General features: G+C 42.1%; 1 protein-coding gene across 1 annotated transcript in view; it reads left to right on the top strand.

Annotated features, from left to right (window-relative positions):
* Nucleotides 1-12,585: 12,585 nt before the first annotated feature.
* Nucleotides 12,586-18,017, top strand: part of LOC121864916 (endoglucanase E-4-like) — a 65,169-nt gene continuing 59,737 nt past the window's right edge. Inside the window, exons 1-3 of the mRNA XM_042364103.1 lie at nt 12,586-12,687; nt 13,024-13,166; nt 17,467-17,635. Of these exons, the coding sequence (XP_042220037.1) occupies nt 12,624-12,687; nt 13,024-13,166; nt 17,467-17,635 (376 nt within the window). The 5' untranslated portion in view covers nt 12,586-12,623. The remainder of the gene's footprint in view (nt 12,688-13,023; nt 13,167-17,466; nt 17,636-18,017) is intronic.

Below are 18,017 nucleotides of genomic sequence, written 5' to 3'. Positions count from 1 at the left end.
TTATTTTATGAATTATTTTGCTTCATATTGATTTAAACTGATTGTGTTAGTTATTACTTTCACTGTGTAGCTGTATATCCACTTTCGCTTCCAGTTAGTTGTAAGCTCACTTTTTTGGGGGAGGTGTCACGTGCCTGAGCGCTCGGGAACTCGCATAGCGTGAGGCATATGTTCACGCCTACATTTCACACAAGCTATTAACTTGTTAATTGTACTTATTATATTGTTATTGTTCTTAGTTACTTCGGTTAATTGTATATTTATGTATGTTATTAATATGCATCATTGTCTTACTCTGTTAAGTCAAATCAAGAGTAGTATTAATTAATTATATAAACTACCCAGCAAATGTCCTGGATCATGTGATATGAGACGCTCACCTCCACCGCGTGGGCACGCTTCCCCAGTAGCGAAAAACCGTGGCATATGGCAGACGTGTCCATTCGTTCTCTAGCCTTGACCCTTGTCTAGTGCCTTGACCAGTCTTCTGCAATGCCCTAGGGGTATCAGGTATTAGTGACACGTTTAGTTAGGCCTAGGAAGGGATCCTGGTGGTAAGGAATCTCCTGTTTGGTAGGAAATAACTATTTTGTAGGGATTGTTGTATGTATATATTTTGTATGTCTGTGTAATATAGTTATGTTAAGTAATATTCGTTTGGTCTAACTCCTTACGGTATATTTTCACCCTTCCGGCATCACTCTTATTTTAATATACAATTACTTATACCCTTAAATTCATGTTTGCTAGTCATTACTCCCTTTAGAACATAAATTGAATTAATTAATTATCTTCCCTTTTGTGACTTACTTATTTCAACTTGTTCATACTTATTCAAGTACATTTAGTTGAATAGGTTTTTGTGGGGATAATTATTGCCGTGTTCCCTATTTGTTCCTTTATTTGTTAATAACTTGGGGTAGGTTTCACTCCCCAGGTATAAAGGGTAGTGAGATCGCGACACCTGGGTGATAGAAATTCAATCCCTTTGAAAAAGTCTAACCCTGAGATTTGTAAAGATTACTTTTCTTACAACAAAAGCAGAGTAAATATTTTGATGCAGGATATGACTCATCACTGAGGGAGGCAGTGTGTGACTCCCGTTTAAAATAATAATTGTCAGGGTTTACCAAGGTTACTAAAATGTTGTTTTTTAAAAGTTTTATCTATAATTTTAGGATTCTTTTTAAGAATTCTATAATATTTTACATCTGCTGGAAAACAAAAACAAAATAAATTGTGTGTATTTACCAGTTTCCATTGACTTATATATGATTGTTGTTCTTGTGTTGTTGGTGGCGGTTGTTGTTGTTGTTGTTGTTGTTGTTGTTGTTGTTGTGGTTGTGGTGGTTGTGGTGGTTGTGGTTGTTGTTGTTGTTGTTGTTGGTGGTGTGGTGGTTGTGGTTGTGGATACATCATATTATTATTATAATACAGATAGGGATGACATTGAAAATTGGATGAAGATGAACTATGAGAAGGGAGAGGGTAAGGTATAGGAGGAAGGTAAGGTGGTGGGGGAGGAGGATACTGATACAATGATTGGGCTGTAGTCATAAATGGTTGCGGTTGCGAGGTTTGTGGTGGTTGAGGTTGGTTGTGATTTTGTAAAGTGTACTAGCGATAATTATCGCTGGTCTACAAAAAAATATTTTTTTTTTCTGGCATGAAACCTTTTAACTGTTTTTTACTAACTTTAAGGTGCTGAATCCAAATCTGATCTCAGATTTGCTCCATCACGTAACGTGCCAGAATTTACTGAGCTACCAGAGATTGAGGATATAGACCGGAATTCACCTGTTTCTACTGATGAAGATGAAGAGACTGATCTTTTCAAGCCATCTGGTGAAGATTGTGAAAAGCCAATGTTGTTTACTCAGTCAGAATTGAATGATCTGGTCAGAGATCTAAATTTGCCAAAACAGTCTGCTGAATTGTTAGCTTCCAGGCTTCAAGAGAAACGACTCTTAAAACCTGGCACGAGTGTCTCCTTTTATCGCAACAGAGAAGAGCAACTGCGGAAGTACTTTCATTCATATGACCAGCTTGTTTTTTGTAATGATGTAGAAGGACTTCTTCTCTCCATGGGACTACCAGCATATGATAGTAAGGATTGGAGACTTTTTATTGACAGTTCTAAAAGGAGCTTGAAATGTGTTCTTCTTCATAACGGAAACAAGTATGGTTCAATTCCAATCGGACATTCTGTACAAATTAAAGAAGAGTATGAAAACATTAAGACTGTTCTAGAGAGGTTGCAATACCATGCTCATGAATGGTTAATTTGTGTGGACTTGAAAATGGTAAACTTTCTATTGGGCCAGCAAGGAGGGTACACAAAATACCCCTGTTTTCTGTGCTACTGGGACAGCAGGGCTACAGCAGACCATTGGGTGAAAAAGAATTGGCCGCCAAGACATAGTTTGACGCCTGGTGACAAGAATATCATTAACGATCCTCTGGTTGACAGGAAAAACATTGTCCTTCCTCCTCTGCACATAAAACTTGGTATCAAGAAGCAATTCGTCAAGGCTCTTGATCATAGTGGAGAGTGTTTCAGATATATATGCTCAACCTTTCCATGTCTTAGCGACGAGAAGAAAAAGGCAGGGATTTTTGATGGACTTCAAATAAGAACACTACTCAGAGATCCACACTTCCTTGCAACAATGACTGAGGCACAGGCAAGAACTTGGAATGCTTTCTCTAATGTGGTGCGGAACTTCTTAGGGAACAAGAAAGCGGACAACTATCAAGAAATTGTGGAAGAGCTGCTCTTGAGTTTACAAGCACTTGGATGCAGAATGAGTATCAAGGTTCACTACTTACACAGTCACTTGGACTAGTTTCCAGAAAATCTGGGAGAAGTGAGCGAGGAGCAAGGGGAGCGCTTTCATCAAGACATTAAAGTAATGGAAGAACGTTACCAAGGTCGATGGGACTCGAACATGATGGCGGACTACTGCTGGAGTTTGATGAGAGACATTCCAGAAGCTGTACATAAGAGATCGGCCAAAAAGAGGAAGTTTATGTAACTGTAACTTGATCTTAATACTTGCACTATTTCTACCGTACATTAATTGTTTTTTTTCACCCTTCAATGTTACATTTAAATATTATATGTGCATTAACTTTCCAATTTGATATTAACAATTTTTGGTTATAGAAAAATACAAATTATAATGCTGAAAAAATTTATGTATACATGTTTAAACCGTCAATTTTGATCCAAAAGTTTACGTTTCCCAGCAAAAGTGCAATATGGTATATCTCAAAAACCTGATGTGATAGACAAAAATCAAAGTCATATTTGGATTCTGCACCCCAAATTTACTTAAAATCCGTTTAAAAACCTTGTGCCAGAAAAATTGTGTTGACCGGTGTAATATGATAAATAATTATTATTGTCATCTATTGTTTTTCTTTGTATATTGAATAAATTACGAAATCCATCATCAAGAGTATCTTGGAGTTTATTATTTTTATCAGTACTTTCCTGACACTTTTTTTCGTCTGATTCATCATTATAATTTTTAATATAGTCTTGTATAATTTTTTTAATTTGGGTATCGTTTATATCCTCAGTTAAATCCATAGTTGAACGTAAAGGAAATCGCGGCAAATTTTTAATTAAATCTGCTAACTGTTTTATAACAAGACTCAAATTATCTAAATTTACAGTGTTTAAATCATCAATATCAATTTGGAGTAATTTTATCGGAGGTTCTATAATGTTAGTATAAAACTCTTTTAAATTTATCGGATTCATTGTTTGTTCCTCTCCTATTTTTTGAAAATGAAAAACTTGATCCATTTTTATAAATGTATTTTTTTAAACCAATAAAAACTAAACCCTCATTGCTCTACGGTTATGTTATTCTTCGTCTTCCTTCTTATCTATTCCTCATCCTTCTGGTGAAGGAAAACTGCCGACGCCGAGATTTAATGAGACGCTCCTCTTGCATTTTTTCTTGTCAAAGTCCCAATATTCTGCTCAGTAGTTGTTGAAAGTGCTATATATGTACACCATCTGTGAGTGATGGGAATACTGGCTGACTGTTCTCACCTAATAAATTTTAGTTTGCCAATATTGGTGGTGTGTTAGCCCAACTCCATTTAATATCTAATTTCACTACTAATGCTTTCAAACTTTCAATATCTCTCTCATGGAACTTAAATATACCATCTGCCCAAATAAACAATACTGTTTTTTCATCATTTTCAAATGACACACTGACATTATCACCAAAAAGTGAAGAAAAATTGTGCCATTATAGGCTTTCCTATTGATGCTGATTTAGCGAATAAGAATAACATTACCCAGGGTTTAAATAATATAAAAAGGTAACATACCACATTCATCCATTATATATTATATATCCCTTCATAAACAAATTTTGGATTTTTAAGCTAAACATCCATAACATTGCCGATTAATACTAGCGTTCCCTTGTCCCACCCAGTAGGTCGAGGGTTCGATTCCTGGCTGGTGAGGTCGTTGATTATATGTTCAAAGTCCGCGCGAAATATGGACTATAAATGAAGTATATATATGGTACCTCGTGTTTAATACCAGCTGGATTCGGTAAAATGCTACTGACACCACATACAAGGCACGGGCAGTTCGCAATGAGGTTCACGGCGCCATCAGCTCGATGAACAGGCTTTGTGTGAAATATAACAGAGTCTAGGACCGCTTTTAGTGTCCTTGTGGGTTGGTCGGTAGCGTTCCCTAGTCCCACCCAGTAGGTCGAGGGTTCGATTCCTGGCTGGTGAGGTCGTTAATTATATGTTCAAAGTCCGCGTGTTATATGGACTAAAATGAAGTATATATATATATATATATATATATATATATATATATATATATATATCTATCTATCTATCTATCTATATATATAATACAGATGCTTCCATGTAATACCAGACATGGTCTGTATATCCTGTTTTGTTAGGAGAGTAAACATACAGTAAAAACACAGCGCTACGTCTTTCATTCCTATGTTAATTACGTGATAAGCTCTCCACTCCCTGCTACCCGGGGGAGGGAGTGTGGTAGGACGGTGGGCAAGGGGCGGAGTAGCACGTTGTTATTGCTGCTAACGCTTCTTACATGTTATAGGCTTGTTTTATGTTGACGATACATTTCAATAAATATTACAGATGTTACATCATGTGTAATATCACAATTGGCAACCCATACCCAAACTCACAGTTACCAACCCTCCCAAACTATCCCTGCTGCTTCGACCTACCTGCTCGAATGTTTACGGGGTTCGGAACGCAGACACGACTTTTTTGACTGACTGTACACGTTGAAGAGCCGATCGGCTTGTTGGTAGTGGAAGTTCCTGCAGTGGTTTTAGCCTTTTAGGATCTGGTTTGATTTGACCATTTCCAAGTTGATAACCCAGAAGATTGATCGATGTTGCTGATATTGTAGATTTGGATATACTGAATGTCAGCTTCCTTTCCTCAGCAGCAGCAAGAAATTTCTCAAGATTTGCGTCATGTTCTTTCTGATCCCGACCACCTATGGTAATATTGGCAAGGTAGGGAAATGTGTCACATAGATTCTCCTCCTCCACGCACTTGTCTATGGCTCTTTGAAAAAAAACGGCAACACCATTAGTGACACCAAATGGTACACGTGTGAATTGATACAGTCTGCCATTTGCTTCAAATGCTGTAAAGGGTTTATCAGACTCGCTTATGTGTAGCTGATGGTATGCGCTTTTTAGATCAAATGTTGAGAACACGTGGTACTTAGCAAGAGTGTTGACCATGTTTTCAATGTTTGGCAATGGATATGCGTCGAGATTGGTGTAAATGTTCACCGTAGAAGAGTAGGTGATGCAGATTCGTTTTCTGTTACAGCTTGAATCATCTCTTGCAATCACCACATGTGCACGCCAAGGTGATGTATATGATTCTATGATGCCTTCGGACAGTAAGCTTTGTATTTCTTTGGTAATGAACTTTTGGTCATCAGGGCTAAACTTCCTAGATTTGGTGGCTATCGGCTTTGCATCTCCTCGCATGTTTGCAAATAACAGTGGTTCTGACGTACCTGCTGATGCCAGGCTACATACAGGCTTGTTACCAATGTTGGAAATCTTGATCTCAGGTCTGGGTCCTCCATACTCTATGGTAACTGAGGAGTGTTGTTTTTGGATATCTATGCCTAGAATAACATCACCACAAAGATTCTCAATGACGCCCAGGCGTGTGTTTGGATAATGACTGTCATTCATATAGAGATCCACCGTACATTCACCTATCACAGAAGCCGTTGAAGAAGACATTGCCAGGGTTTTACTTTGGGATACTGGTTTGATGTGAAGCTTAAGCTGATGGGCCTCTCTCTTGTCAATGAAACTCTCAGAACTTGCCGAATCTATAAGACCGGAGATTCGTCTTCCATTTACCTTTACGTTTGTAGCAAAGCAATTCTGGCAATGAGGAACAGCAGCTGAGATGGCGCAAAGAGTAGGAGATGAAATTGATGCCGTGACCTGTTTCTTACCCTTAGTCTGACAGACATTTGCCCAGTGCCCTCATTTTCCACATGAAGAGCAATCACTATCTTTAGCTGGACATCTCGCCCGTAAATGAAGACTGCCACCACAAAACCAGCATCGTTTCTTAGTGGTCATATTACCAAGTGTTGAGTCCTCAACTGGACGTATATCTTGTTGATTGTGTATGGTGACTTAAAAGTTTTCTCCACACATCCTGAAGCTGCTGGAATGACAGGGCCTAGTGGCTGGAAGGCTTCCGAAGTACGCTGTGCAAGATCCAAGACTCTAGCTTGATCAAAGGCTTGAGAGAGTGTGAGAGCCTGCTTTTCCAATAGACTTTGACGTATATTTGCAGAAGACAATCCGTTGATGAAGGCATCCCGTACTAACTCTTCACGATATTCTTAGGCCGTGAAAGCTTTTAGAGTACAATCTTTGCTGAGTCTGTGCATGTCGCAAAGAAATTCATCCAGTGTTTCGGAAGGACGCTGACGTCTTGTGGCGAATATCTTATTTTTCTTTTTCACATACTACACCTTTTCCAACACTTGTATAGCTGTTTCAAACTCCGTGGCATCAGCAAAGTATTCATACACAGTAGCAGATACATATTTTGTCAAACATCGTAGTTTGTCAGGCGCTCTGTCTCCACACTCATCAATAAAGTTTTCAAAAGTTTTACGCCAATGCTTCTATTCCTTCTCAGCAGCTGGGGAATTTGGATCAACATCAAGCTTGTCGGGGCAGAGTATGCGTTGCATGTTGCTAGTAGACTATGAATAGAATATATTGTCGTATGATATCAAACACCTTCAGTAATCAAGGCTTTATTCAACTCATAAATCCATATACATCTGCAACAGAACAAAACAAAACCCAATTAGAACAAGAGAACATTTAAAGTAAAGGTAAACACAAAAAAAATTTATTCCATAATATGACAGAGAGCATCCTTCAAAGATAATTTGTCCAACAAAATATTGTATTTGTTCTGAATTTAAGAAAAATTGGCAGTCTTGATATTGATATCGTCTGGGAACGAAGACCCAGAAAAGAGAAACAAGGTGAAAGACCAATAAGCATGTTACCTACCGTTTACCTGTTGTAATCACTAATGATGATTCTGAAGAGTCAGTATGAAAGGTACACTAGAGGTAACATACATAAATGCTTATAGGTTAAGTTTTCAAACCTAAATCGTCTTTCCCCCATTTATCAGGAAAATTAATTATTGCACAATAATTAGGATATTGCTGTAATTAACGCTATGAGCTATGAGCGTTAATGAAGGATGAAGCTATGTGTAACGAGGTTCGTGAATACACGTTTAAAGTGGGTGAGAGACTGGTACAGACTTAATTGCTGACCTAAGCATTCAAGATGCGGAGCGCTCAGTGATAACATTGTCACATGTACACTCGGAAACCATATTCCCTAGCCCACCTGGGACGGTGCTGGAGGTTAGTGCAGTGTCCTTTCTGGACGGGGGTAAACTCTAACTATCACGAGGCAACGCACGCACGAACACACACAGTCATAGTACGGCTGTATAGATGACATTATGTATAAATATTGTATATGGCATTTTATACTCTGCATTATCTTCATCATATATGAACACGAAGAAAAATTGCCATAGGTTGTAGTTACGAAAGTATGAATGGAAATAAACACTTCCAAACGACCCAGTGAATCCACACAACGTTTACAGCGCTTGTTGCCAGACCAAGATGATTCCACCACACCCCATCTATATCTTTTATTTCCCATCATTCGCGAAACTATATGAAAAATCGTGTTACTTTAACTACATATTTCAAAAACCTTAAATTACATGTGGATCAGTCACTCATTTGACACACTCATAGTGTAATACTTTGACCATCCCACCTGGGCACCTGGAGGCCCACGGTAACTCTCACGGGGCAACATCCTTGCATTTGTTGAGAAGAGTTAAATATATAAATATATATATATATATATATATATATATATATATATATATATATATATATATATATATATATATATATATATATATATATATATATATATATATGACCTAGTATATTTTACTAATGTCTCATTGTCCATGGGTTTTTTCTTACAGTTTAGCTGTGAGTTTTCTATTTTGTCTACCTGCCAGTTCAACAGGACTGCTAACCATCCTCCCAGCAACTCATATGCCATCCCAGACCCACAGCCTATATGTATGGTGCAAGACCGCAGTCCAATACATAAAAGTCGGACAGTCTACCGTTGGTTTGAGGCGCACCCGCACATTATTCTATTGGAATTGGCCCCCTAAAGGAGCCGATTGTAATCCAATAGAGAATCTATGGGCGCATATGGTTGTTGAATGGGATGTTGAGGAGAAAACGAGTGAGGCAGTGAGGAGACACGCACATAATGTGTGGGAGGGAATAAGGAGGAGGCCGAACATCTGCAACAATCTGGTAGATTCCATGCCCACCAGATTGCATGAAGTTATAGCAGCAGATGGGGGTTGGACACGGTATTAACCTGTGGTCAAGAATTAAATCTCCGCCCACGACGGTGCCATGTAGGGGGTGGCGGGGGAGTTAGCTCTCTGGTGAAACTTCGTTGGGGCCACATAGACTTCGTTTCCTAACTCTCGGGAATTTATCCAGGTATTTTACTATGTGGTTTTACGTCATTTCGCATAAATATGCTTACAAAATCTATGCATTAAAATGCATATCTCTTGGGAATCTGTCCAGACATTAAATATATGTTATATACTACAATAATCACATAGATATGCTTACAATGTTTATGCATAATAAATGTGAAAAATATTTTTGGGGTTTCAATTAACCAATAGTCATGCCTACAAAACAATCTTGATGCTCAAAGTGCATGTATGTGTTAAACAACGAGTAACTGATCCACATTATTTTGGTAAATAAAGAAATGAAAAGCAAGCACTTAACCATATGGATATAGTTACACGGAAGAAGGGAAATAAGGATGAACCATGGTTTTGATGGAAACAATGTGCTCTGGGACGATGCTCACAATGACGAATGGGAGAAACCTCTTTATGAAACATCTTACCTACTAAGGATGAAGCTTAATGTTACAGAACACACACCCACACCCACACACACACACACACACACACACACACACACACACACACACACACATAGTGTAACTTTGTGTGACGCGTTGTCTGACTTGGGGTGACTTTGAGTGAACCATACACTTGATATTACAATTTATGTATCCTTCCTGTCCATGATTTACAACAATAACTGTAGGGTAAAAGTTACAATATTATACTAATAACACTGTCATGAATTGATACTATAACTAGTTACCAAGATACAGAGCACGATGAACATAACATGATAATGATAGTGAAGCCTGGAAGGGTTCATATCATAATTTGTGTGTTCGTGCGTATGTTGCCCCATGAGAGTTACCGTGGGCCTCCATGTGCCCAGGTGGGATGGTCAAAGTATTACACTATAAGTGTGTCAAATGAGGAGTAACTGATCCACATGTAATTTAAGGTTTTTGAAATATGTAGTTAAATTAAACAAGATTTTTCATATAGTTATGCGAATGATGGGAAGCATTGTGGTCTGGCACAGACACACACACAAGCGCTGTAAACGTTGTGTGGAGTCATTGGGTCGTTTGGAAGTGTATATTTCCATTCATACTTTCGTAACTACAACCTATGGTATTTTTTCTTCGTGTTCATATATAATGAAGATAATGCAGAGTATAAAATGCCATATACAATATTTATACATAATGTCATCTATACAGCCGTACTATGACTGTGTGTGTTCGTGCCTGTGTTGCCTCGTGATAGTTAGAGTGGGCTCCGTCCAGAAAGGGCACTGTACTAACCTCCAGCACCGACCAAGGTGGGCTAGAGAATATGGTTTCCGGGTGTACATTGTACAGTTATGACTACTCACTGCTCATATGCTAGTTATGTGAGTGATGGAATTAAATAAACATAACGTATGTAGCCCACATTTATATAAGTATTATTCTCTGTTTGACAGGGCTAATGCAAACACTATTTTTCCTTTTTTTTTTTTTTTTTTTTGCAAAAATCACTGGTACAGTACATTCTTGCCTAAACGAAATGTAATTCAGTGATGGATTATTTACATTCGCCGGAAACAGAGGTATACTTGTAGTTTCATAAATGATTCCCAAACTTATCCACATAAAAAAAGGGCAACTAACCTTGAACTTTTACCCCATAGATTTCTTCACAAATTTAAAGGGCAACAATGCTTCTGGTTAAGGGCGCAATTTAATATTGTTCTGTCTTAAATATTAGTTAACTTATATTACCATAAGCAAGGTGCAGTGGTTGCTTAGTTCCCAGGAAACTCCCAGTGCACCCAACTGTAAATAAATGGATGAATTCGATTTTATTTTTATTTTTTATTTATCATTTCACCACTTATCAGCTTACTCGCCGTTTAGGCAGTTCGTCTGTTCTTTGTTACCATATCACAAACTTTATGTGTCCAGTGTTAGTACTGGAGAAACCCAGAGAACCCGGAGAAAACCTAAGATGTTTGGGAAGGTCTTAAGGCCAGTCCACAAGATCAAGCAGTGCCAGGCGGGCACGGGCTAAATGTCCGTTATCGGGCAAACCAGCGGAGTGCCCGTGCCCGTCGTTGAAGGAAATCATGGTCCGCCTGCCTGGTGGTTTGCTGCCTGATATGGAGGGACGACTCTGCCAGACAAACGAAGTTGACCCTGGGACCCTGGCTGTCAGTTTCTGTCTCGCCACAACAGTCACCACTGTACCATGTCTAGCCCTCCTTCCACCAAAGAACAAAGAAACATTCATTGGTCTAGAGAAGATACCATGCTGTTAATTGAACTCTATCGCCAACACCCTTGCCTATGGAATGTCAAAGCGTACTTACAGGGATAGGGACAAACGTACAGCGGCACTCACTGCGATTACAGAGGATATGAAGAGAAGTGGGACTTCAGTTACCACAAGTGAAGTGAAGAGAAAAACTGAATGGTGATCATACCGCACCCGCCACTGCCGACCACCTACTAGCTACCGGCGCCCGACTATCACTGCCGCCAACCACCCCCGTGTGTACAACAACGCACAGAAGCCCGCCGGGCACTGCTCCATCCTCTGGACGGGGCTTTATGGGAAGGCATCCTTTTCACATGTGTCCGAGCCAAGTAGGAATCAAACCCATGATACACTATTGAGAGGCACAAGTGTTATTGCTGTACCGCTGTAGCACTGGCCTCGATGCCTCCTTGTATACTCCTACTTGCAGCCGGTGTAAGAATAAGAAAACTATGGATATTCTTTCACATCGGCACACTTTAAACACATGTCTCCTTGACCACTGAAAGCACCTGATACAATGTAAACAAATGTTCAGGGAGACAGTCAGGGATGATCGTGTCGGTGCAGTTTACTCTTCTGTTTTACCTCATCCGCAGGTGATGGTCACTTATTTTCTTCAAAACAATAAAATTTTACGAGAGTACGTCTTCGTTAATGAATTTAATACTGAAGACCACCAAGCAGAGAAGTTCATTGATGTAAGTAATTTTACATGGTTACGGTTTTCATAACATAATCTTTGACATTATTATTATTTCTTTTCAATTGGAAATTTTTGGGCTTGGGAACATTTTAAATGCCTGGAGAGGCATTTACTAAATTATTTCTCTTACTGTACGTAAATCAAAAGGTGTTAACACAGGTGTGTTTGACGTCAACTGCTTGGTGACTGTGAGACCATCAGCTGTGCCTCTGTGAGTGATGCCTTTCATGGTTATCATTCTCGTTTATTCTGTGTTAATAAACACAGGACTTGGGTGCTACGTCATAGTGTGCTTTTGTTCTACCGCCGTGTCACTGGTGCGAGAAAGCAAGGCGCTGGGAAAGGCAACACATGGACTACCCCAAGTATGATATATTTGTGTAATCAAGTCTCACAGATATCGTGGTGTGTGTGTGAGTGTGTTTGACGTCAGGAATTTGGGGTAATGCGACCACCTGGTTTATATAAGAGGGTGGGTACTATCCTCCCACACTCAGTAGTCTCTCTAACCGTAGACATGGCTGGAACTCTGTGGAAGACCTGCCTGCTGGGGGCACTCGTCATAACCCTCCTCAATGCAGGTACTCACACACACACAAAAACAAGATAATCACTTTATAATTGAATTCATGGCGCAATTTTAACGAGATGAATTGTATAAACTATAACACAAGTTAAGGTGACGATTGTTTCATGCAAGAACGAATATATCGTTTACCCACATTCTAATAAATAATAAATTGAGTCTTCCAAAAATTCAGATGGAAAAGAATTTTTACCGTAAGTTTTTTCCGTCAGTCCATCTGTCACAAACTTTTCTGAAGGACAAATTGGCCATCGTTTGTGGAGATCTGTAAGCAGGAGAAGCATGCATTATTTAGTTTACAGGTTTATATATTGGCATTCTTGTGTTACAGAAGCAGAGGCTCAGTGTGACAACGTTATTATCCGCGACCGGTGGTCTGAAAACTACCGAGCCGAACTCACTGCCCTATCACCCATTGATTTCGATATCCTTACTATGGACTGGACTTTCAGCAGTCCTGTGGACAACGTCGACGTAAGTCTGACTCTTCTTTCACCTCGATACAAAATGAATTACAAATATCTCTCTCTCTCTCTCTCTCACTTAATTAGGACAATTGCCTAATAACGACAACTTTTATGTCCTTCTCTTTTAGGGGGAACTTCTGACCGTCCATTACCGATCATGTAAAAAATCATTATAGACATAAATGAATAGATTCATACCTAACCTAACCTAACCTAACCTAACCTTACTCAGTTTAGGTATACTTTCGCTATCCTATTGCGGTTAAAGACGTCATGAATGAGACAGAGCAAATTTTACCCGATACAAATTAATTCTCATTAAGTTGTAGCAATAAAACACCAAAGTATCACTATTTGGCATATTAATGAGTTGCTGTTTATTAAAGATTAATCGGCGATTGTAGTGTGACACACGCACGCCCACACATAAACACACACTCGGTATACAGACGCAGACAGACAAGCAGAGGGGCAGACGGACGGACGGACGGACGGACGGACAGACGCATCTTATTTACTCATTTATTCATTTATTGTCTGGGGTCACACACACACACACACACACACACACACACACACACACACACACACACAAACACACACACTTTCTCATTTATTTATTTATTCATTTATTTTCTTGTCTGGGGTGAAGGGTCTCCTAAGCAAAACCAATAATAATATTGTGTAACTTCATTAAAACTCAATATTATTTTCCACATTTTTGTCGTGAGAAACGAGTACCATGGCATAATAGGGTGCAAAGCGTTTTTCTCCAGGGGTGGGGGGGTTAGTGGAAGGTGCCGCACAATAATGAAGTTCCAAGATTTACAAAGCGCTCTTATTTTGGACGTATTTTTTACCCCTTCTTGCATGAGGAAAGGGACGTGTCAAGCCTGGATTGATGTGCATAACGGTGTCCCGACTCCTTTGCTGTCCTACAGACATTGTCAAGAGTTGGCCATCATCTCCCAGGACTTCCCCAAACCTATTCTTGAGGTAAAACACGCCACAGGGTGCAAAAAGGGAGCAGCAACGACCTTGCTGCCGCCCTACTCCTGCCTCTTGCCAGTGACACCTCTCCTTCGGATGCTCGGAAGCACTTCCTGAAGGAATTCAGCGACGTTCTGGTGACCAAGTCCGCTCTGGAATCCAAGCCTCTCAAGAAGATGGCAGGTCCCCCCATGAGGATCCACCTGAGGGACGACGCGAAGCCCTTCGCTATTTACACCCCTCGACTGGTTCCCCTGGCCTTCCGCGAGGCGGTCAAAAATGAGCTGGACTCCATGGTCGCCCAAGAAATTATTGCACCAACCGGCGATGACCCGTCTCCATGGTGTCACCCTATGGTTGTCGTCGCGAAACCTAAAGGTGGTGTTCGGATCACCACTGACCTCTCAAAGCTCAACAGCCAGGTGTCTCGTCCTGCGCACCCTTCTCCCACGCCCTTTGCAGCTATACGCAGTGTGAACCCGAAGGCGCGCTTCTTCACGACGATGGACGCCTTGTGTGGATACTAGCAGATAGAGCTTGCCGAAGAAGACCGACCACTCACAACTTTCATCAACCCGCATGGACGTTACAGTTATTGCCGTGGCCCCATGGGATTCGCCGCTACAGGAGACGCTTTCTGTCTTCGAGGTGATATGGCTCTACAAGGTCTGGCAAACTGCGTGAAAGTGGTCGACGACATACTCGTGTACGACGAGGATTATATGGATCACCTCTGCCGTATCTACGAGGTACTCAACAGGTGCCGGAAGCACTGCATTACCCTAAATGCCGACAAGTTTGTTCTGGCCAGCTCTTCAGTTGACTTTTGTGGGTACACCCTCTCAGGGAATGGTATTGCAGCTGACCCGGAGAAGGTCCGCACCATCACGGATTTTCCCACCCCTGCTAACCTCACCGACTTGAGGTCCTTCATCGGTCTCGTCAACCAGTTAGCAGAGTTTTCGTCGGACATCTCCGCAGCTGCTCAACCACTTCGCCCCCTGATGAGCCCCAAGAGGACATTCCTGTGGACCCCCGACCACGACAAGGCCTTCCAGCAAGTGAAACAGGCCCTGTCTCGTCCACCTGTCCTCGCCACGTTTGACCCAGCCTTGCCGACAGTTCTGCAGACAGATGCCTCACGCTTGTATGGCGTGGGATACGCCCTACTGCAGGATCATGGTGGAGGGCAGTTCCGGCTCGTCCAGTGTGGCTCGTGTTTCCTCTCTGACACTGAGATGCGCTATGCCACTATTGAGTTGGAGCTGTTGGCTGTGGTTTGGGCAATGTCCAAGTGCAGGTTCTACCTCATAGGCCTGCAACACTTTCACCTAGTGACCGACCATCGCCCGCTTGTCCCGATCCTCAACCACTACACGCTAGACGCCGTTGAGAACCCTCGCCTCCAGCGTCTGAAAGAGAAGCTCTCGGCGTACATCTTCACAGCAGTGTGGCGTGCTGGTAAGGAGCTCTGCATCCCTGATGCCTTATCCCGCTCTCCTGTCAGCCGCCCTACTCCAGAAGACCATGTGCTCGACGCCGACCTCGCTCTTTCCGTCAGGACTGTGGTCACTCTCCATGCCGTCCAATCCCTTCGTTCGGACCTGTCACCAGATGACGACAAGGCAATGGAGGACCTTCGAACAGCGGCCCGAGATGACCCTTCCTACGTCCGACTTGTCGAGTGTGTGAGGAATGGATTTCCTAGCAACCGCTACGATCTTCACAACACCCTGCTCCCGTATTGGAAACTCCGCGATGAACTCTACTGCGACGGAGACCTTGTTCTGTACGGAGCACGTGTAGTTGTCCCTGCTGCATCACGTCCCCACGCCTTGGCTCGCCTTCACGACAGTCACCGTGGAGCTGAGGCCACCAAACGACGTGCACGACAGACTGTGTTCTGGCCCGGCATCGACTCCGACATCTCCAATGTTGTCCGTGCGTGTGAGCCCTGCCAAGTATTACAACCCAGCCAGCAGCAGGAACCCTTCATGAGTGACGACAACCCCACCCGCCCCTTTGAGTCTGTGTCGGCCGACTTTTTCTCTGTGTCAGGAAAGTCCTTCCTTGTTATCGTCGACCGTCTCTCTGGTTGGCCGGTTGTCATCAAGTGCGGTAATGACACGACGTCTGCCGCCACCATCAGCAAGTTCCGCCACTACTTCCGTGACGTGGGCGTTCCTGTACGCCTGCGAACCGACGGAGGGCCCAGTTCACAAGCCGGGACTTTGCTGTGTTCCTTGACCGATGGGGAGTCCGGCATGTGTTGTCATCGCCCCATTACCCGCAGTCCAACGGCCACGCTGAGGCTGCTGTCAAATCCCTGAAGCACCTCATCCTTAAGGTGGCCCCTTCTGGGAATATTGACTGCGAGGCCTTCGACGGGGTCTTCTTGAACTCCGCAACACACCTAACTACACCGGACGCTCCCCTGCCCAGGTCTTGTATGGACGCCCCCTTCGTTCTTGTGTCCCTGCTCACCCTCAATCCTTCTCCAAGGAGTGGCAGGCCAAGACAGAGGATTGTGATCGCCGAGCCGCCGAACGTGTTCAAGACGTCGTCGCCCGCTACAACGACCACGCCCGTTCTCTCCCCAGGTTGAGTGTCGGCACCCAAGTCCGTGTTCAGGACCCGACCTCCCTACGTTGGGACAAAGTAGGCGTAGTCATGGGTCTCGGTAGGTCACGGGACTACCAGGTGCGGTTACCCAGTGGTCGTGTGTGGTGGAGGAACCGCCGTTTTCTCCGCCCCGTAACAATGCCTTCTGCTGACCCCGCCACCAGTGTTGAGTCCCATACCCTTCCCAGTGATCAAGTCCCTCGACGCTCAGAACGGATCCAAAAGAAAAGGTCCGCTCAAGACTTTGCTATGAGCGTATAGGGGGGAGGGAGGTGTATGTATATTATGTATGCTGGATTATATATTATGTATGTATATTATGTATGTGCTCCATTTATGTACTATTTATTCAGCCTAGCTAGCAGTGTGTGGCAATGTATTTAAGATATCCCACATGCTTAATTAATGTGCCTGGCGACGTATGGAAGCTGCTAATGTATCACTTGCCATACGTCGTCTATAGAACAGTTGACAGGCAGCCAAGCTGAGGAGCGCTACTCTCCTTGTGTACATATCTCTTATCCAGTAAATCGAACCTACAAAATCTATACAGGTGTTTGTGTTCGCTCCTGTATATTGAACTTATTACCCAGAACATAACAGAAGGTACAGTATTATGTTAACTTCGATACACTATATCGTGAACTCATAACTTTTCCGATATACAGTATGACGTGTGTGTTTGTCGTTGACAGTTTTATCAGGGGCCGGTGATCAAGCATGACGACACGCACTTTACACTCCACAGCGACATTATCAGCGCGAAAAAAGGCGATTTGGTCACGATCCTCTTCATAGTTCACTTCCATGGCGATACGACGCCAGTCATCATCAGTGAGATACTGAATGGCGTGCCTATCTGTAGTAAGTGCCATTACTTGTCTTCTTTTATGCTCTAATTTTCATGTCTACGATATAGATCGTGAACATGCAGGTAAAAGGGCCAGAGAATAGGATATACAAAATAGTGGATTATCTAATGTATGACTCATAAATTTCACCTTGTGACTTTGACTGTAACCCGGAGTCGCACTGAATATTGAGTGACCGATAAAATATCTCCCTTGATGATGAGCGAAGGAAATGATAAAGAGCTGTGTACTGCATGTGTTGTACTTGAAGTGTTGTTAGGTGTTTGTTGTCGGTACCAATTTTCAAAGATTTCAGTGTCTTGAGGAACACAACTTTAATATAATTAATCTATCCTCGTCTATGCCTTCCCGTAGCTCTCTTCTTCCCTCAATTT

The sequence above is a fragment of the Homarus americanus genome, unplaced genomic scaffold, assembly GCF_018991925.1.
Source record: "Homarus americanus isolate GMGI-L3 unplaced genomic scaffold, GMGI_Hamer_2.0 scaffold59578, whole genome shotgun sequence".
Classification (NCBI taxonomy): domain Eukaryota; kingdom Metazoa; phylum Arthropoda; class Malacostraca; order Decapoda; family Nephropidae; genus Homarus; species Homarus americanus.
Note: the sequence above shows the minus strand (reverse complement) of the source record. Positions and strands in the feature narration are given on the sequence as shown.